The sequence below is a fragment of the Vipera ursinii genome (genome assembly GCF_947247035.1).
Source record: "Vipera ursinii genome assembly, chromosome: 9".
In the NCBI taxonomy this organism is placed as follows: Eukaryota; Metazoa; Chordata; class Lepidosauria; order Squamata; family Viperidae; genus Vipera; species Vipera ursinii.
In genome coordinates this window covers 13781833-13802581 of record NC_139523.1, presented here as the reverse complement: position 1 = coordinate 13802581, position 20749 = coordinate 13781833, and the positions used below count along the sequence as shown (strand labels likewise).

The 20749-nt window shown below is 44.0% G+C and overlaps 1 protein-coding gene across 3 annotated transcripts in view; it reads left to right on the top strand.

The window, feature by feature from the left end:
• Positions 1-8807: 8807 nt before the first annotated feature.
• ASAP3 (ArfGAP with SH3 domain, ankyrin repeat and PH domain 3) overlaps positions 8808-20749 on the top strand; it is an 82119-nt gene continuing 70177 nt past the window's right edge. For 2 of the 3 annotated variants that reach the window (XM_083369848.1, XM_083369849.1), the window contains exons 1-2: positions 8808-8942; positions 9166-9330. In XM_083369848.1, coding sequence (XP_083225974.1) covers positions 9205-9330 — 126 coding nt within the window. In that variant the 5' untranslated portion in view covers positions 8808-8942; positions 9166-9204. The remainder of the gene's footprint in view (positions 8943-9165; positions 9331-20749) is intronic. The other variant, XM_083369850.1, reaches the window with a different exon arrangement.

The window sequence follows — 20749 nt, the reverse complement described above, 5'->3', positions numbered from 1 at the left end:
CAATTTATAAAGAAGGGTTGTTGTTTTTTCTGAAAACCAGTCTTTACTTCAGGTTTCTAGCAAAAAAAAGCACTTCAAATAACGGATTCACTTAATGACCATTCGCTTTACGTCTGCTGCATTCCTGCCACGACTGTCACATTCACTTAACGACTGCCACAAAAAAGATCAGAAAATCAGCCGTGGTCACGTGGTGACCTGCTTAACAACTGCCATGACTTAGGACCAAAATTCTGGGCTCAAATTACAACACTACGTTGAGAAACATTTGTTTTGTGGTGGTTGTTAGTTTTTAAGTTACATGACCCAAAGATCAATCGGCTCTCTTTTTATGAGCCAGTGGCCACATCTGAGCATCCTTGAAACTATGGTTGTTACAAAATGCATGCCATAAGATGAGTTACCTATGAAAAATTGACAGACACCCATTTATCAGGAAACAAACTGAGATGCTTGTACTACACACCTGTCTTTGTTTCCTAGGCAGAGAGTAAACAAACGGGACTACAGCCCTCATTACTTAAATTCCTTAAGAAAGTCCGCAGGGACAACAGGGAATCCCAGTGCATTCTGGTGGATAAAAGGTGGTTGGAGACAGGTCCCTTAGCGTAGCCACATGTCAGCTTATTGCAGAATCTGGAATAGCAATCAATCTGCAAGGGAGTTATTAAAAATGTACTTTTGATAGGACCCTTGTTGGCTTTCTTAATAGAGTTGGATAGGGAGCAGTCCAATCTCTTATGCTTCTCCATAGCCTGCTGAATCCCCTATTTGTCTTTCTGCAAAACAATATTTTAATTTGATCGGAAAAGGCAGAATAAAAATATAACTATAATATTTATTTGTGAAAATTTATATGGCCACCTAACTCACTCTCGGTGACTCCGGGCAGCTTACAAGGATAAATGCCAGCAATTTCTTTCAATTGATTTTTTGCAGTGCTTCCCTTGCTGTAGGCCACACGCAGGTTGTGCTAAAGATTCAAGGACTTTGGAATGAGGGAAGTAAACCGTCATAAACATTCATACTTGCGCTGTACTTTTTGTGGCTCAGAAAACTGCAGCCTGGATGTCACCTTAACACAACTCTCTCACAAAGATAATTTCTGAGATGGAAGCTGGTCCAGTCATTCACTGCTGATTGCAATATTGCTGTTTACTGTAAGCACTTTCCAAAACAAAAGATACCGCAGCAAATTATGGATTGGCGCTGCACAGCACTGGCTTTTGTCCTCATTAAACATCATCACATATATATAATTCCTTTAAACCCAGGAGTGAGTAGCCTGTAGGTCCAAACTGCTGTCATCTTTATTTTTCCTTCCTCCAGAGACCATCAGTTTGCTTGTGCCTCTGAAAATCATTTGTAAACCATAAAGGACTGAATACCAGGTCTTCTACCATTTAAAAGTTATTTTAACCTTTTTTTTAATCCTCCAAAATTTGGGGAAATATGGTCCCAGCCACTGTAGCCATCCCTTGATTTCATCCAGTGTTTTCAAAGTTGGCAACTTTAAAAATGGGTGGATTCTGGGAGTTGACATCCACACTTCTTAAAATTGCCAGCTTTGAAAAACACTGGTTTACTCCATTCCGTCGGTAAAAGTTAAAAGAAGTGTAATTTTTATTACATTTATTTAGGGTTTTCATTAACCCAAGATTTATCCTCTACTTTTAGAAAACTTTTCCTTTTCTTTCCCCCCTTCCCTTCCCTCCCCTTTTTCGTTGTAGTAGAATCTGTATATGAATTTTGGAGTGGATTGGGGGCTAGGTAATCCTATAATTACTGTAAATTCATCTTGAGTGCCTCACTGCTTTCCCAGAATTTAGGCTTCCCTGCTTAGTTTCCCCAAATGGTATCTCATTCATCTGCAAAAAATTAGTCGGTTTAGATAAAGTGTTTTTTCCTGGAAACTAGCAGCAGCAAAGGAGAGAAACTCTGAGGATTATGTTCTGTTAACCATGCCAGAAGATGAAAGATTGAGATCTGCTCTTTCTCTTCCCCACCCACCACAGACTGCAGAGATGAGGGAAAAACTGGCGGGGATATGATCCTAACCAAGAAGCCTTTTTCCCCCCCCCAAGGCCAGAATTAGGAATGAGAAATTAGGAAATCCACCCAGAATTTGGAATGTTGGGGTCTTACAGCTGGTCCTAAGGATGCCACCGGAATTCACTGATGAACAACAAAGCTGAGGAAGGGAGAGAAGGAAGGAAGGTAAAATCTAGACAAAATATTTGGGCTAATGTGACTTGTTGGGAGAAAAATAGCTGGGTGGAAGAAGGAATTGGTGGGTGCCATTTGGCTTTGCCTTCCCTGCAGGGCTGTTGTGATCAGAAAAGGGGGAAAAATGTGAACCACACTGATCTGGGAGAAAAAAAAAAGGAACATAACTCCTAGAAAGCTGTAGTCCTTGACTTACAACCACAATTGAGGCCACAATTTCTGTTGCTAAGCAAGAGAGCCGTGAGTTTTGCCCCATTTGGTGACCTTTCTCACCACAGTTGTTAAGTGAACCACTGCAGTTAATTTAATAACATGGTTGTTAATCTGGCTTCCTCGTGGACTTTTGTTTGTCAGAAGGTTGCGAAAGGGGATCCCATGACCTAGGAGCACGGCAACCCTCATAAATACATGCCAGTTGCCAAGTAACCGAATTTTGATCCCGTGACCATGAGGATGCTACAAAGGTCATAACTTTTTGGTTCTTGAATGGCTGCAAGTCGAGGACTAGCAGAATGAATATCAACCACGGATTCTCATGGCTCTTGATGGGATACAAACGCTGGATCTCTGCCCCGAGCAATTGAGAAACCAAAGGGCTTACTTTTGGTGAGAAAATGAAGTTAAAATGAACGCGCAGAGGAGAGAAACAGCGAAGAGCCTTGGTGGAGCAGTGGGCTAATGCCTCCTTAAGTAACACCAGCTGCCTGCAATTAGTGCAGGTTCGAGTCCCACCAGGCTCAAGGTTGACTCAGCCTTCCATCCTTCCGAGGTAGGTAAAATGAGGACCCAGATTGTTGGGGGCAATTAAGCTGACTTTGTAATAATGCCGCTTGGGGGTGTGTGTGAAAGCCCTAACAAGCAGGCATATACATAGAATGAAGGCTACTGCTGAGCTTGTAAGCCGCCCTGAGTCTTCGGAGAAGGGCGGGATATAAATGGAATTAAAATAAAATAAAAATAAATAAAATAAAAGCAAGGAAGTAATTCTTGTCTCCGTTGCAAGTGTTGTTGTTGAACTGCAGCCATGTCAAACCAGTCTTGGCTCACTGATGCTATTGCAACAGTGGCGTGTCACCATCCCGTTGCAAAACGAGGGGAGGGCCTGCAAGGGACCGGAGAGAAAAATGACATAACCGATAAGCTGACGGGAAATCTCAGGATAGCGAGTGGAGAACAAAAGCTGGGTGGGAAGATGTTCTTGCTCCCAGTGCCAGCCAACTGTTTCAGTTGCCCTCCTGCAAACCATCCACAAATAATGGTTATGAAATCAGATGTTTCCTTTTGTATCAACCCTCTCACATTCTTCTGCTCAGGAGTGCATCTTCAGGCAGCTGAGGAGAGACCAAGCCAAGCAAACCTGCCCAAACCTTTAGCCTTGCAACATCCACATAGACATCCCCTGCTTGCTGCAACGCTCCCTCCATCCGGGAATCTTTCCCGGAATGGTCCCAGGAAGCTGGGCACAATGACACCAGAGCAAAGGAGTTGATGGCATTTTGACTCAGATACAGTGGAATGTCAAAAACAATCCTTGGTCTAGGGAGGAAACCACATCTCGAATCCATCGCTGGGTGATGCTTTTGCTTAGGGTTAACCAAAATAGACAAAAGAAATGGAAGCGTTTTGAGTTTTCCAGATGGTTTCATCATGCAAGAGTGGGGAGCAGGGGAAAAGCAAGGAATTCTCAGATTAAATTTGGCTGCTTCAGTCTGAAGTTCAGAGCCACTCCTGAGATGCTGGCTACGGGCCCAGTCAAGATCTGTGCAGAATTGCTCTGAGCCCAAAATCTCAGCAGGAAATGACAGTGCGAGCACGGATCTGGGAATTTCCAAAATAGTCTGGTGAATGTCTATGGAGATTCTCAGCCATCCAGGTCCCCAAGATGCTTTTTCATGAGGCCGTGGGACTTTCAGTTTACAGCGGTTCATTTAGGGACCGTTCGAAGTTACAATGGCACTGAAAAAAGTGACTTATGACCATTTTCCCCACTAGCAGTCATTGCAGTATCCCCACGGTCACATGATCAAAATTCAGAGGTTGGTAACTGACTCATATTTATCACGGTTGCAGTGTCCTGAGGTCATGTGATCACTTTTTGCGACCTGACAAAGTCAGTGTGGAAGCCAGACTCACAAACAACTGTGTTACTAATGTAACAGCGGCAGCGATTCACTTAACAACTGTGGCGAGTAAGGTGGCAAAATGGGGCAAAACTCATTTATTTATTTATTTTAAATTTTTATTCCATTTATATCCCGCCCTTCTCCGAAGACTCAGGGCGGCTTACAAGCTTAGCAGTAGCCTTCATTCTATGTATATGCCTGCTTATTATTTTATTTTTTATTTTTAATTCCATTTATATCCCACCCTTCTCCGAAGACTCAGGGCAGCTTACAAGCTTAGCAGTAGCCTTCATTCTATGTATATGCCTGCTTATTATTTTATTTTTTATTTTTAATTCCATTTATATCCCACCCTTCTCCGAAGACTCAGGGCAGCTTACAAGCTTAGCAGTAGCCTTCATTCTATGTATATGCCTGCTTATTATTTTATTTTTTATTTTTAATTCCATTTATATCCCACCCTTCTCCGAAGACTCAGGGCGGCTTACCAGCTTAGCAGTAGCCTTCATTCTATGTATATGCCTGCTTATTAGGGCTTTCACACACACACCCCCAAGCGGCATTATCACAAAGTCAGCTTAATTGCCCCCAACAATCTGGGTCCTCATTTTACCTACCTCGGAAGGATGGAAGGCTGAGTCAACCTTGAGCCTGGTGGGACTCGAACCTGCACTAATGGCAGGCAGCTGTCCTGCTCAGGAAAAAGAAACGTTGGACTGTTGTGGCCGTAAATCAGGGACTCCCTGTAACACTCAGGAAGAAGAGAATGGCAAGTCACTTTCGTACTGTTATCAAACAGACTGCCTGGGTGTGTCCTCGGGAGAAACTCAACTTGAAGAAATATCTATCTTTATGCTGTCAGCCATGCCTTGTTTTGCAAGAACCATCGCTTGATGTTTTACCTTGAACTCTCTCGTGGCCTGCTGCTTTCTCCATTCACAGCCACTGTTGACAGAAGCAGTCAGGCCAGGTGTTTTCCCCTCAACAGCTGGCAACAAAACAAAGGGCTGAACCAAATTTGCCTCTTAGACACACATACAATCCTTGGCTCCAGAACTGCTGGTGGGGTACTCACAAATTTGGGAGCGCAGCCCTCAGAGCCGACCAAAGTTCTTCCGAAGCTGTAAAAAATTTCCGTGGCAGGAAGAGAACAAGATGAACTATGCGTGCTAACAATTTAAATAAGGGTAATTACAGACATGGAGAGTAATAATGCTAATTATATTTAGTTCTCATTTAAATAACATTTTTTTCCATTCCACTTACTCCTTTGGATAATATAGAACCTGCCTGCCAAGGGGTCTGGGTATAATAGCCCTTGCCTCTCCCCACCCAAAACTGGGACCCACAGATTCCACCAATTATTAGGAAGGAGACAAGGATGTAAAACAGAACTTTAAAAAAAATAGATACCTGCCCAGGACAGAGTGTCCAGAGTGCAGGACATTTATTTAGCTTCGGAAAGAACGCAGGTATTTTTTGAAAGTTTCATAAAGAAAGCATTTAGCCAGTTACATTTTAACAACCTCAATACTGCAAAAATCAGCCAGCATTTCCTTGTTTGTCTACTTCTTAAAGAACAGGAAGCCTTTAGGGCCTTGGACACTCAATTTGTCTTTGGTGGTAGATTTAGCCTCCAGTGGAACAGCTTACCACCAGAAATCGTGGGCGCTCCATCACTGGAGATTTTTAAGAAGAGGCTGGACATTCACCTGCTTGAGCAGGGGGCTGGACTAGAAGACCTCCAAGGTCCCTTCCAGCTCTATTCTATTCTATTCTATTCTATTCTATTCTATTCTATTCTATTCTATTCTAATTCTAATTCTAATTCTAATTCTATTCTAATTTTTTCTATTCTATATTATATTTTTGTAAATTTTGCAGACTCCAAGGGCAGAATTCCTGTGCACTTTATTTGATAAACTCTATTTGAAATATCTGGGATTGACTTGATCAATGTGTTCAGCCACCTATTGACCAAGTAATTTATTTCCTTGCATGGGATTAAACTGAGGCTGAGAAATTCCTTCCTGATACCCGGTGCTTATGCCATGATAACATTATGCCCCATAGGTTTACTTGCTCCAAAGTACTGGTAGTCCTCGACTTACAACAGTTCATTTAGTGACCACTGAAAAATGTGACTTGGGGACCGTCATGTGAGTCAGCTGCCAAACATCTAGATTTTGATCACATGACCCTGGGGATGCTGCAATGTTGTGTGAAAAATGGTCACGTTCTTTTTTCAGTGCTGTTATAACTTTGAATGGTCACTAAATGAAAGGTTATAAGTAAAGGACTAAACCAGTATATGTTTTACAAAGGCAGCTGCTACGGCCTGTGAGGTTTAGTTAGATAACCTGCCTATTGTGCATCCTGTCATAAAGCATCACAGTCTGGTTTGGAAGCATCACTGCTTCGGACAGGAAGGCGGTGCAGAGAGTGGTGAGGATGGCCGAAAAGATCATTGGCAGTTCCCTCCCTCCCATCCAGCACATAGCACAGAAGCGTTGCTTGAGCAGGGTCCGTAAGATTGTCTGGGACGCTACTCATCCTCTTCACAACCTGTTTTCCTTTTTACCTTCTGGGAGGAGGGACCTTCGTGGTATCCGCAGCAGAACATCCAGATTCAGCCAGAGTTTCATTCTATACAGCGTCAACCTTGTGAACTCTCAAGCTTCCTCCGTTATGTATTCAAGATGGACAGTGTTTAATATTCATATGTTATGTATATGTACAGGTGTAGTAGGTTTATACATATGTTGTATGTTTAGGTGTGTGTCATGTATGTTCACTTTGAGAGAGGGCAACTAAATTTCATTTTTGATGTGTGCCATTGTGCCCACAGTAAAAAAGATGACAATAAAGGTTATCTTGTCCTGTCTTATCCCTTTCCTGCAGGATCTCTTAGCAAGATATCAACTTTTCTCCTTGTTTGTAAAACCAGTCCTCTACCAATTCTTGTTTGGACTTCAGAAAGAGTTTCCTAATGATAAAAGCCATCCAGCAAGGAACAAGATGGGGCTGTAGTCTCTGCTGGAGATAAGCAGAAGCTAGATGACCATCTGTTGAAGATGCTATTGTCAGGGGTCTTCAAACTTGGCCCTTTTATGACTTGTGGACTTCAACTCCTGGAATTCCTCTGGCTGAGGAATTCTGGGAGTTGAAGTCCACAAGTTATAAAAGGGCCAAGTTTGAAGACCCCCTGCTATTGTGGATTCCTACCCTGGCTGGGGGTTTGGGCCAGGCAGTCTCTATGATCTTTCCAGCTACAGCGTTGGATGAGTCAATGACCTCTTTAAAATGGAAATGGGAGGAACTGAACACCTCAATAGTTCTCAATCTTGGCAACTTTTTAGACGTGTGGACTTCCACTCCCAGAATTCCCCAGCCAGCATGCTGATGTCCGTACTTCTTAAAGTTGCCAAGGTTGAGAAACACAGCACTAGACATTAAAGAGATTCCTCCAATCAGTGAGTTTTACTTCTGAATGACGGGGTTCAGCTGATGTGACACCCCCCACGCAGTATGTGGGAGTAAATCCATTGAACTCCCTAGGATTTACACATGAATAAACAAGACAATTTGCATCATGATCCCAGCAACCTCTTCCAGCAACTGGCTTAAATTTTGCAGCCGCAGCCTGTCTACTGCGCAACGCGCAGCCCATGAGAATCAATGCTGCGATTCTTTTGTTCGCGTCTAAAGGGGCCACCAGACTTTCAACTGTTTTTCTGCACCTTCTCGAGTCCTCCAGTCGTCGTTGCGTCGATCAAACAAGCCTAACTTTACAGCACTTCACTTGGGGAATCCTATGGCCTGGCTATCCTATGCAGAGACTATTAAGTCACAGGTGCGGAAATTACCTTGAAAAACCTCCTTGCAAAACCCAAAACCCAAAACCGACCGCAGACACCTTCACAAGGGCCCTTGAAGGAAATTTTCTGCAGAGAAGAACAGCAAGCTAAACCCTGGAAAAGCCAAAAACGGATACCCCAGAGTGAGCCTGCTCAACCACTGCTGGGTCGATTACTCTGGCCCAACCGTGCATGCCCTTTCCCCCCACCCCACCCCGTCCCGCGCAAGATTTGCTCCGAGGAAGTTGAAAGCCTCGGCAGTTTTCCCTTTCAATCGAGCCACCCCACCCTCCCCGCCGCTTTTTGCACCGGGAGATGCCTTTCAAAATGGCAATCGAGTTTGCAAACAAACAGCTGGAAATTCCCTCGTCGCTGTTTTGAGAGAGGATGCGTTCCGATGGGGGAGGTGGGGCGAACGTGGATAGACGCTGTGTGTGTGTGTGTGCGTGTGTGTGTCTGTGTGTGTCAAGAGAGAAATGAACAGCGGGACCTAAGGAGCTGGACGCACTTTGCCTTTAACGGGCGGGGGTCCAAAACGTTGCGCTCTCCGGCTCGGGCGGCGTAACCGTATACTCACGTGACCGCTAGGAAAGTCTTCCGAACAGGCAGGCGCGGAGGGAGGGGAGTAACTTCCAAAGGCGCTTCGAGTCAATCGCACACCGGAGCCGGAGCGCGGGATGTGAAGCGAAAGCGATCCGCTGGGGTCTCCTCAACAGCTCAAACCAAACAAGGGGAGGTGGGCTTCGTTTCCCTTTTTTTGCAACGCTCCTCGCGCCGAGGGAGACCCCCCCCACACACACACACACCGCACCCCACTTCCAGCAGCTCCCAATCCCACCGATTCCTTCATGCTCTCTCGGCTTCGCCCCCTCCCCAGCGTTGGGTGACTTCCTCTAACCCCCCACCCACCCCACCCCACCCCACCCCAAACCTCCTTTTTTTTTTCCCTTCGGGCGCAGAAGCTCCTCGGATCGCCGAGGCGACGCTCCGCTCCCAACATGCCCGAACAGCTCAGCGTCTCGGAGTTCGTGGCCGTCACTTCGGAGGACCTCAGCTCGCCGCTGGTGTCCGGCTTCGCCGCCAAGATGCAGAAGTGCCGGGGCGCGGTGGGGGCGCTGGAAGAGGTGAGTGAGACGGGGGTGGGGGGGTGGGGTGGGGTGGGGTGGGGTGGGAGATGCGAGAAGGGGAAGCTGCTCGCTCTCAGAAGCAGCCCCCGGGGGAGAAAGTTCACTTTCGCTTGTTTTGCCAAAACTTTCCTTTTGCGCTGGGAACGAGGCGCGGTGCTCTGCTGGCTGTGCGCACCTGACCCGCTGCCGTGTTTATTCCCCAGCCTGTTTACCCGGAAGGAAGCCACCTTCCCTTTGTTCGGTGGGGCAGGTATTTGCAGGTGAGCAGCTCTGCGGCCGCCTTGCCTTAACTCGACGCCTTAGCGCTCTGCCACTTAATAGGAATTTAATTTTTTTTTTATTATTTTTTTAAAAAAAAGTCTGCTGGGGGAAGAGACGATCACCCCGCCTTGTCGAACCAAAGACGATCTAGCCACAATTTAGCCTAAGCGGGTTGGCTGACCCCCACCTCGTTTAGATGGTTAATGCCTGGTTCGGTGCAGTCGTGCAACCCCGGAACGTTGGCTTAATTCCAGAAACCCGGTTAACTTCACCGTGGGGCAGCTTTCTCTAGGGACCCCGGCCAAGTTAAAGAGGAGTGAAGTTTCTTACCTGGCAATGTTCCGTGGCCTGTAACTTTTTTTAGCTGCCTTAAACCTCCCCCCACCTCCTCAACCTTTTAATGTCTTTCATCCCAAGTCCAGCTGTAAAGGAAGAGTTTCAGACCTGGAAGTCAGAAATCCTGCTTTGCATGTGGTGCAGAGCCCACGCAACACCTGTCCAGTTGGCAAGGCATCACAGCTGAGTTAACTGAGGTTGGGCTCCCCTTTCCGAGGACAAATAATTGAGAAGATGAAGCTGAAATGCAGGGGAGAAGGCTCTACACCAGGGGTGGCCAACCTTGGCAACTTTATGGCTTGTGGACTTCAACTCCCAGAATTCCCCATGCTGGCTGGGGAATTCTGGGAGTCCTCAAGCCTTAAAGTTGCCAGGTTTGAAGAGCTCTGTTTTAAGCTCATTAGATTTTAAACTCCACAGTTCCCAGTTGGTCTGCTGGAAAAGATTGCTTGCTAAAAATTCTGGTTGCTGTAATTGCAATGTACATTGAGGAGATCTTCACACTCTCAGCTTCATAGAAATTGGATTTTAGGCCTGGGGCTGAACTAGGAAACCTATGAAAGGTGTGCATGCAGTTCATCTGTCTTGCAGGATTTACATCTCATGCTGCATAGTGATATAGTTTGTTTTGCTGTTGTAGACCAGGCCATGAGCTTATTTAAAATGGGTTTGTAGTCTGTTGGGGCTTATTCAGCTACCTGTAGTTAAATCCCTGTTTCAGGTAAGGTGATAATCTAATCACAAATTCTTTAAATTGGGGGTAGTCCGTTGTCATAGAAGTTAACTTTTCCCAATTCTGTTATCCCAGTGCATTGGTCCTCTGTGAAAGTGAAGTAAGTCATGTGTGTGTGTGTGTGTTTGTGGAGGGGGGGCTGAGTGCAAAGATCCACAAATGGAGAGATGCTTGAGACATGTTTAGCATTGTGTCATCCACTGCATTTGTTTTATTTGTATCTTGCCTTGATTGTTTTTACAAATAACTCAAGGTGGCAAACATATCCAGCGCACCTTCCTCCTCCTATTTTTCCCACAACAACAGCCCTGTGAGGTGGGTTGGGCTGAGAGAGAATGACTGTCCCAGCTGGCTTTCATGGCTAAGGTGGGACTTGAATACAGACAGCCTTCTGCTTTCTAGCCAGGGACCTTAACCCCAAGACCAAACCTGCTCTCATTTTTGGTCCTTCACAAAAGGTCCCAAGAATCCTGGTGCATCTGCATGATATTTTCCTCTGACTTTTCTGGAACTGGTCAACGTTACACGGTTCTCTCCTGTATCAAATCTACTGCAGGCAACACCAGCGTGGCACTTGCTATTCCTGGCTAGGATTGTTTTTCTGCCCCTACTTGTCTCTGTTCCCAATTCCCTGAGGTCATCTGAACTCACTCCAAGGTAATGGGTGGTAGGCTTAATTGATTTTATGTAGATGCCATTGGGTGATGATGGAATTGGGGACAAAGTACTTTTGTAGCTCACCTTATTAAATTTATGAAATTTGCTTGCTGCCCATCTCGCCGCAAGGCGGTTCTTAAGTTTTAAGGCAGTTTCACTAACGGTTTGGAGGTGAGAAAAGGGCTATATCCCAGGGACAAGGGAGAAAGTTAGGCTAGCCAGGGCTTAATGATGTGATAGGTACAAGAGGTGATGTCATAATCAGCCAGATTCCAATGAATCAAATTTGACGCCTGGTAGCAGCATGGAGGAGAGATCAATTGCCAGTTGAGTTATTTCCAGTTGCAACTTGTATTTTGCTAAAGGCGGTCCTGTAATTTATTTGATTCAGTCTGTTCTCCTTATCTCTCATCTTTCCTTTCTTTGATTTCCATCAAGTTAGCAAACGGTGCCTTTTTGTTTGCCTGCATAGCACATAACAGCATTTGACGAGGCTTATTAGACTCAGCGGAGGAACGGAGGAGACGGTTTTTCCCTTTTTCTCGCTACAAAGTTCATATTATTCCTTCCTTCAATTCTCTCGCAGCTTATAAGAATGCTGAAATAAGAATTCCCATTTCTTGGACGTTTTTCCCTCTGCAAAAGGGGCTTTTCTTTGTCTACCAGTTTCTCGGGCTGGTTGAGAATTTCCATCACATTCCTTTTGTTGGTTTTTTTTTGAGTTTAGTAGGTGGTCGGAGCGGTTAAGCAGGGGTAAGCAACCTTGGCTCTTTTATGACTCGCGGACTTCAACTCCCAGAATTCCTGAGCCAGCATGGCTCAGCTTGGAAACCTCTCCCTTTCCCCTCAGCATGGCTGGCTCAGGAATTCTGGGAGTTGAAGTCCACAAGTCATAAAAGAGCCAAGGTTGCCTACCCTTGGGTTAGGCAGGGTGATGGTATAGTACAGGTAGTCCTCCACTTACAATCACAATGGAACCCAAAACTTTGGTTGCTACGCGAGACATTTGTGAGTTTTGCCCCATTTTGTGATCTTTCTTGCCACAGTTGTTAAGTGAGTCTCTGCAGTTTTTAATTGAGTAACAGGGTTGTTAAGTGAGTCTGGCTTCTCCACTGACTTTGCTGGTCAGAAGGTCACAAAAGGGGATCACATGACACCAGCACACGGCAACCGTCATAAATATGGACCAGTTGCCAAGTTTCTGAATTTTGATCTCGTGACCCTGGGAATGCTGCAACGGTCATGTGAAAAATGGTGATAAGTCACTATTTTTCAGTGCCATTGTAAACTGAATGTTTACTAAATGAACTGTTGTAAGTCAAGGACTACCAGAGGAGAAAAAAACGTTAGGGCATTTCTGCTTTGTAACCTTGGCTGTTTATCAGCCGGGCATAAATTAGGTGGAAATGAAGTTAGTTGCCTTAATAAATCAGTTTCCAACCTTTTCTTGGCTTTCACCATACCGATGGCTTGATATTCTGTATGGACTGGATTTACCATAGTCTTTGGGGGTTGGAACTGTCTGGATGGATGGGTGGTTGAGGGGGAAGAGAGAGAGAGAGGGGGGGGGGGAACGAAAGAGGAGAGAGAAAAAGAGAAAAGAAAGAAGTTTTTACCATTTTCTCTTTTTATGGGCTAGAAAGGAAAGTGGCAAAATTCTTTTAGCTCTCCTTTGATTAAAACAAACCCAAAAATCTCCATGTTGCATTGTCCCATCAGTGGCCCTGAGAAGGAGGAGGGGAGAAGTTCTCATCAGAGGCACACTTGCTGATTGGAATGGAAAGCTTTGCTTACAAAGGGTTGAATTGCAGCAGGCAAACCAAACGCCACAGAGGTTTATTTAATAATAGAAGTTTATTTATATTCCACCTTTATTATTTTCATAAATCAAGCTGGGGAACGCATCTAATACGCCTTGCTCCTCTCACTTTTCCCACAATAACAAACCTGCCAAGTGGATTGGGCTGAGGGGGAGTGACTGGCCTAGAGGTGAAGGCGGATTGAGGGTAACTTCATACATATTTCCAAGAATGCTGAGTGTGGGTGCTGCCTTCGGGATGAATTGGAAATGTGGGTCTGCCCTAGGATGCGTCTGCCACTTTACAGCCTCCCTGGCTGCTTCTACTTCCCAGTCTGAAAAGGCCTTGTGGGTGGAATTCCCTTGGCATTTCCTGCTCTGGAACTTAACACAAATAGAAAAAGCAGGGAGGGTGCAGGCAGATTGAGAAAGGGCTGTGTAATGGAAGGCAAGGCATTTATCCACACCTGGAGGCTAAAACATATGGAGAACAGTTGCAGGACTTGGCTGGCTCAGGAATTCTGGGAGTTGAAGTCCATGAGTCATAAAAGAGCCAAGGTTGCCTAGCCCTGGTCTAGTCTAGTGAAAAGAAGGACTAGGGGTGACATGATAGCAGTGTGCCAATATTTGAAGGGCTGCCACAAAGAAGAGAGGGGATCAACCCATACTTTTCCAAACAAAGCACCAGAAGGCAAGACAAGAAACAATGGATGAAAACTAATCAAGGAGAGAACCCATCTAGAACTAAGGAGAAAATTCCTGACAGTGAGAACAATTAATCATTGGATCAGTTTGCCTTCAGAAGTTGTGGGTGCTTCATCACTGAAGGTTTTTAAGAAGAGACTAGATAGCCACTTGTCTGGAATGGTACAGGGTTTTCTGCTTGAGCAGGGGGCTGGACTAGAAGACCTCCCAGGTCCCTTCCAACTTTGTTTATTATTCTGGTACCTCTTGGCCACTTAATAAATGCAAAGCTGTTGTATTGCATCAAAATTCATCTTTGGCTTTGAACAAAATTTCATTGATAAAACTCACTTTCCTTGTCCCAGCTGAGTATTGCTTGGGGGGGGGGGAAATACGTGAGAATTGAATCTTAAGTTTCTCTTATCCAAATGCTAGTGAGATTAGCATTCAGCTGTTGCTATTTTTCATTTTAGCCCGCCATAAAGTTTGTGTGGAAGAGGACAAAAGAGTAGGGAAATGGCAGCATCATGGACTACCCTCTCCCTCGGAGCACCTGGAAGAAAAAGTAGAATATGAATGTAATCAATAAATGTGCTCAAGCATTTAATCTTGGATTTCATTTGAAACATCTGTTTCGACATCTTCAGTAAACGGTCTCCATGGCATTTCCCCTTCTCCTTTTTCATTCTAGCAATAATTTGAGTGTAAAACATCCGGTCTGTCTGAAATTGTGGCAGTATCTTCACTTGAGCTTGCAGCTTTCTTGCTGCAAATGTTTACTTTAAATTACGTGCATTACGTTTACACAGGAGCTGGAATAGGCCAGTGGAAGAACTGAATTGCCATTTCCTTCTGGTGTTAGAAACAATCCCTGTTCTGGTGGCTGTGTTTCAGTAATTGCTCCTGCTCGACTCTGCCTTTGGGTTATTTATTTATTTTTTTATTTTAATTCCTTTTATATCCCGCCCTTCTCCGAAGACTCAGGGCGGCTTACAAGCTTAGCAGTAACCTTCATTCTATGTATATGCCTGCTTGTTAGGGCTTTCATACACCCCCCCAAGCGGCATTATTACAAAGTCAGCTTAATTGCCCCCAACAATCTGGGTCCTCATTTTACCTACCTGGGAAGGATGGAAGGCTGAGTCAAACTTGAGCCTGGTGGGATGCGAACCTGCACTAATTGCAGGCAGCTGGTGTTACTTAAGGAGGCATTAGCCCACTGCTCCACCAAGGCTCTTTATTAATAGAATGGTGATTTTTGTAAAGGGCTTAGTTTTTTTATACCCCAGGGAACAAAAAGGAAAACACATCTTTGATGTTTCTAAACAGGAGGGCAAATTGTTCCTGGTAAGAGTTTATATACACATGGATGCAGTCCTCAACTTACAACTATTTATGTCATGACTGAAATTCCACTGAAAAAAAGCGATTTACAACTGGTCCTCTTCTCCCTTTGCAGCATCTCCACTGTCATGTCCCTTTGGAAATTATGGATTCAGCTCTCATTTGCTCCAGGCAACATGACCTATGGCAAAGGATTGTGGGAGCTATAGTTTAGAGCATCTGTAGGGCACCTAGTTACCAGTTCTTGCATAATAGCATTCATTTTTTTTAAGACTTATCATTTTATGAGATGTGCACATTTTCCTGAGATAGGGCCACAAGCCAGTGAAATCATATTAGGATCTCTGCGAATTCTTTTGCAACATCCCTTTATTTGTAACACAGGTTATCCTCAACTTACAATGGTTTCTTTAGTGACCAATCAAAGTTGCACTGCCACTGAAAAAATTGACACATGACCATTTTTCATATTTACAACCATTGCAGATCCCCATGATCATGTAAAAAAAAATTCAGACTGATTCATATTTATGACGGTTGCAATATTCTGGAGTCACGTGATCATCTTTTGCAACCTTCTAAGACAAGCAAATTCCATGGGGGAAGCCACATTTACTTACCGGTAACAACTGTTGTATTAACTCAAGATCTGCAATGATTCACTTAACAACTGTGGCAAGAAAGGTTGTAAAATGGGCCAAAAATCAACAAATGTCTCACTTAGCAACAGAAATTTTGGTCTCAGTTGTTGTAAGTCAAGGACTACCTGTATTGAGAAACAGGGATCTGTTTTCCTCCGTATCGACAGTATCTGAATAAAAGCAATTTATTTCCATGTGTAGTACTATATGAATAAAAATAGTCATATCTAAAGTCTTGTATCACAGACTGTTTTTCCACTTTGCCACCGATATGCCTACCTATCACACTGTTCCATTTCAGAGTATTCAGCGTTTTGCAGAACACAGAAAAGGTGTTGGAAATTGTCAGCTGAAGAAATCAGAAGGTTGAGCTAAGGAAAAGGAAGCAACTAAATCTATTTCACATTCTTTTTTAATTGTTTGGTATTTAGGGTAAAGCTTTTGAGTGCTCAGAGTCTCAATATTTGGCATTGAGACGGTGCCCTTAATCCACATGTCTGTGGCCAGATAAACTTACTGACTTCTGGGATAAATATTTATTCCGTCACCAAATACCAGAGCCAGCGAGAGTTTTGCAAGATTCCAGGTGACCTGGGATTTTCTAGGATTTTATGTGTTTTTATGTTTAATTACTCAGCTGTGTTAAAACTGATCCAATATTGGCCTTACCCCCTCTGGCTCTTCAGATAGAAAGTTTCCACTGTTTGACAGCACAGTTTCTGGGCACTTCAGGAATTGCCAAGAAGTAGATAATACCGAAAAAGCAAGTTGCTTTCCTCTAAATCTTCTTGTGATTTAGATTTGTATGAAGTTTGCAACACAGACTCCCTCAAGTTTGCAATGCTTGCCAGTGTCATTAATTAATTAATCCTTCTCTCCATTGTCCCACCCTGCTGTCTCTGGTTTGGAAATAGGATTCTGTGCGTGGTTGAATATTCAAGACACTGGGCAAACCCTGTTTCTTATGATCTCTCCTGCACCAAAATAATTTAACATGTTTTAGAGGCCATTGTTTCAAGGGGGAGGGGGCAGTTTGAAGGAGAGGGGAAACTTTCTACACAGGGTCTTTGCTTTTGCTGGTTAAAGTCTGGGAGCCTAGCAGGCATTTGGCATTCTGAATGAACATTTATTTAATTTTATTTTGGTACCGCTGGACTCCAGAGCAACTCTGGGCAGCTCTCAATGTACTACAAATATTACCCAAGTACTAACATTATGTACCAGGAGAGAATTTCTTGGCCGAGCATGTGACTTTGTCTTTTTTTTGCTCCTGCCTGACCATTGTTCAGCTGGGGTTGCACAATTTCGCATTACTGTGTGTATTCTGCAATTCTGTATTAATTTTTCTTCTGCTATATGTCCCCCATTTTTTTTCTTGTCCTGTTGGCTTTATAGCCATAATAAAGATTTGATTCATTAGAAGCAGGAGGCAGGGCACATATTTATTTCTGTTTATCATGAAAGCTCCTATTCATTGTGTTGATTGAAAACTGAGTCTGAGTGAGATTTTGGGACAATCAAATACTTTATTTCAGAATGGAAGACTCTTGTCTTACCTGCATAGAACCTGGGCTCTTGGTTCCCTTTAAAAAAAAACCAGGTGAGTCCTTACCTGCTTTCAATTCCCAGAGAGGTACATCACATGCTTCTGTTGTTGCTTTTCTGTTTTCTGAATCTGCATTGGCCCTAAAAGAAGAAGAAGGAAAGTTGGAAGATCTGGGCTTTCTTTGGATGCACCTGCCAATTAACTGAAGGAGATCATGATACATTGAATGAACATTAATAAGGATTATGGGCATGCCAAAGAGGTCGTCTGCTATTCTATTTTCTTGAGTTTTGATGGGAAAGAAATTGCTTTTGGATATTTGGGGATGGGGCAAGTGTTGAGTGAAGGAGGAAACGTTTCCATTAAACTCCAGTGCAGATGGTTTGGTGTTCACCTTATGATGAAGTTCAAGAAAGGACCTTGGTGCTCTCTAAGCTTGATTGTTTTCTTGCAGCCATTTCATTACCAAACTAGGTAAGATCATCAGTGCATGGGTGATATGATCTAGTTTGGTAATGGAACATTTGCAAGAAAACAGCCAAGCTCAGAGAGTACCAAGGACTCACAGTTCCATCCTGAGCCAGAAATATTCTATTCTATTGATAGTTCCAAGAGGGGAGTTTCTGAACATCGTGTCTTCATTGCAAGTGTTTGGATATCTCCCAGGCTTCCAAGATTTCAATTAAATTCCAAAGGGATCATCATAATAGATAGGGCTCGCAACTTGGGGGTCCTTCTAGATTCACAGCTCTCTTTGGAAGAGCATATTGGAGCTGTGACTAGGGGGGCCTTTGCCCAGGTCCGCCTGGTGCGCCAGTTGCGGCCCTATCTAGACCGGGATGCCTTGCGTACAGTCCCTCATGTGCTCGTGACTTCTCGTCTAGACTACTGTAATGCTCTCTACATGGGGCTGCCCTTGAGGTCCACCTGGAGACTTCAACTGGTGCAGAATGCAGCCTCGCGAGTTGTCTTGGGGCTTTCCCGATACTCCCATGTTACACCTTTGCTCCGCGAGCTGCATTGGCTACTGGTTGCTCTCCGGGTGAGGTTCAAGGTGTTAGTGATGACTTACAAAGCCCTTCATGGCATGGGTCCGGATTACCTACGGCAACACCTGCGGCCGGCGTCAACTTCCCTCCGTCCAGTGTGCTCCCACAGAGAGGGCCTCCTCAGGGTGCCTCCGATCAAAGAATGCCGATTGGTGACCCCCAGGGGGAGAGCGTTCTCTGTGGGCGTGCCAGACCTTTGGAACCGCTTACCGGTTGAGCTCCGGATGGCCCCTGACCTTCGCTCCTTCCGGCGCGATCTCAAAACCTTTTTTTTCGAACAAGCTGGCCTGGTCTGACGGGATGGGGTTGGGTTTTTATAAATAGTTTTAATTTTAATATGTATTAATTATTACGGGCATAATGGTTTAATCACTTTTTAATTTTTGTATTCTGTTTTTTATTATGTATTGCCCTGTTCACCGCCCTGAGTCCTTCGGTATACAAATTAAATTATTAAATTATTAATTAAATTAATTAAGAAAACTCTTCTACACAAATGTTGACTTTAATCTGACTGTGAGTTTTTGTGCTATTCTTCTCACTTTGGCTGCCTTCAACCAGTTATGGTTCATTACAAGTGACCACAGGAGAAGTGCTAAAAACAGCTTGCTGATACCCTGTTGTTGGGGGTAGCTTTAACCTTGTCTGCATGGTAAGGTTGACTGTAGACACTTAAGCTTCACTCAAAGACTGAAGCTATTTGGGGTCAAAACTACCCTTTTTTATTCCTGCTTTTGAATGGATCAGGATATTTATATGACATTCGTGGTGAGCTGTGTTGGTGCAGTGATTAGAATGCAGTATTGCAGGCTAGTTCTACCGACTGCCAGGAGTTCGATTCTCACTGACTCAAGATTGACTCAACCTTCCATCCTTCTGAGGTTGATAAAATGAGAACCCAGATTGCTGGGGGCACTAGGCTGACTCTGTAAACCCCTTAGAGAGGGATGTAAAGCACTGTGAAGCAGCATATAAATCTAAGTGCTGTTGTATTCTTCTTCCCTTTTTGAACCTCTTTAAGCATGTCATACAAACAAGACCTCTACGATACTGGGATCAATTTGATATGGCTATTGTATGGTGCTTATGGATCATCAGGACTTCTAATATAGGCTGTGCTTCCTAATAGTTTGATTCTTCCATAGCTCTATAGTTTAGGCCAGGGGTGTCCAACTTTGGCAGCTTTAAGATCTGTGGACCTCAACTTCCAGAATTACCTAGCCACCCATACTGCCTGGATAATTTTGGGAGTTGAAATCCATAGGGCTTAAAGTTGCCAAGGTTAGACATCACTGATATAAACCATTTGACCCTAATTGTAAAAATGAACAATAGATGAAAAAAAGTTGAGGGACATTAACCTAACTTGGATCCCTCTTCAAAATCCTCTTTTGCAGAATGACTTAATGGCATTTCCAATGAAGGAACTAGAACTAAAACATTAATTTCTATTGGCCTAGTGGGTTAAACTTAGATTTGTTTGGAGGCAAAGCTCTTATCCTGGATGCTGCACATTCCAAGACTGAAGAGTGTTTAGGAAATTTACCAGGTCTCTCTCTCTCTCCTCCCCACCCCCAACAATAAAGTTAAAAGACCTCATAACCTTCTGGGCTATCAAGTTTTACTAGCAATCCTCAGACTATCTGAATCTCTTTCCTTTCTCCTCTTGGGAAGCTGCCCACATTCTTGTTCCTTTGGTCCAGAGGTCTTCAAACTTGGACCTTTTATGACTTGTGGACTTCAACTCCCAGAATTGTGCCTGGCTGAGGAATTCTGGGAATTGAAGTCCACAAGTCATAAAAGGGCCAAGTTTGAAGACCCCTGCTTTGGTCCAATGCACTGTATACTGATTAGTTTTTTTTTAATGGGATAGTGATGGTGGCAAAAGCAACATGAAAAAAGCCACTTTTATGCCACCTCCATTTCCCCACCAAAAACAAAATGAATGACACCCCCCCCCAAGAGGTCCTGTTTTACATGAAATGTCCAGATGCAAATTCATACGTACCCTGAGAAATAGTTATAGTATGTCTTGATATACAGGAAATCTTCATGTTTTGGAGGGAAGCAGGGCCTTGCTAAGTGTGAAAGGAGAATTCCCTCCATGCCTTAATTCTTCCTGGGAGGAAAATGTGTCTGGGAACTTAGAGGGTTTCCGGTTTCTAGCTGGTGCCTTACATCAAACTGACTCTAGAGATTTTATTTATTTATTTATTTATTTATTTTAATCCCATTTATATCCTGCCCTTCTCCGAAGACTCAGGGCAGCTTACAATCTAAAGCACAAATCAATGTGCTTAGCAATAACCTTCATTCTATGTATATGCCTGCTTATTAGGACTTTCGCCCCCCCCCCAAGCGGCATTA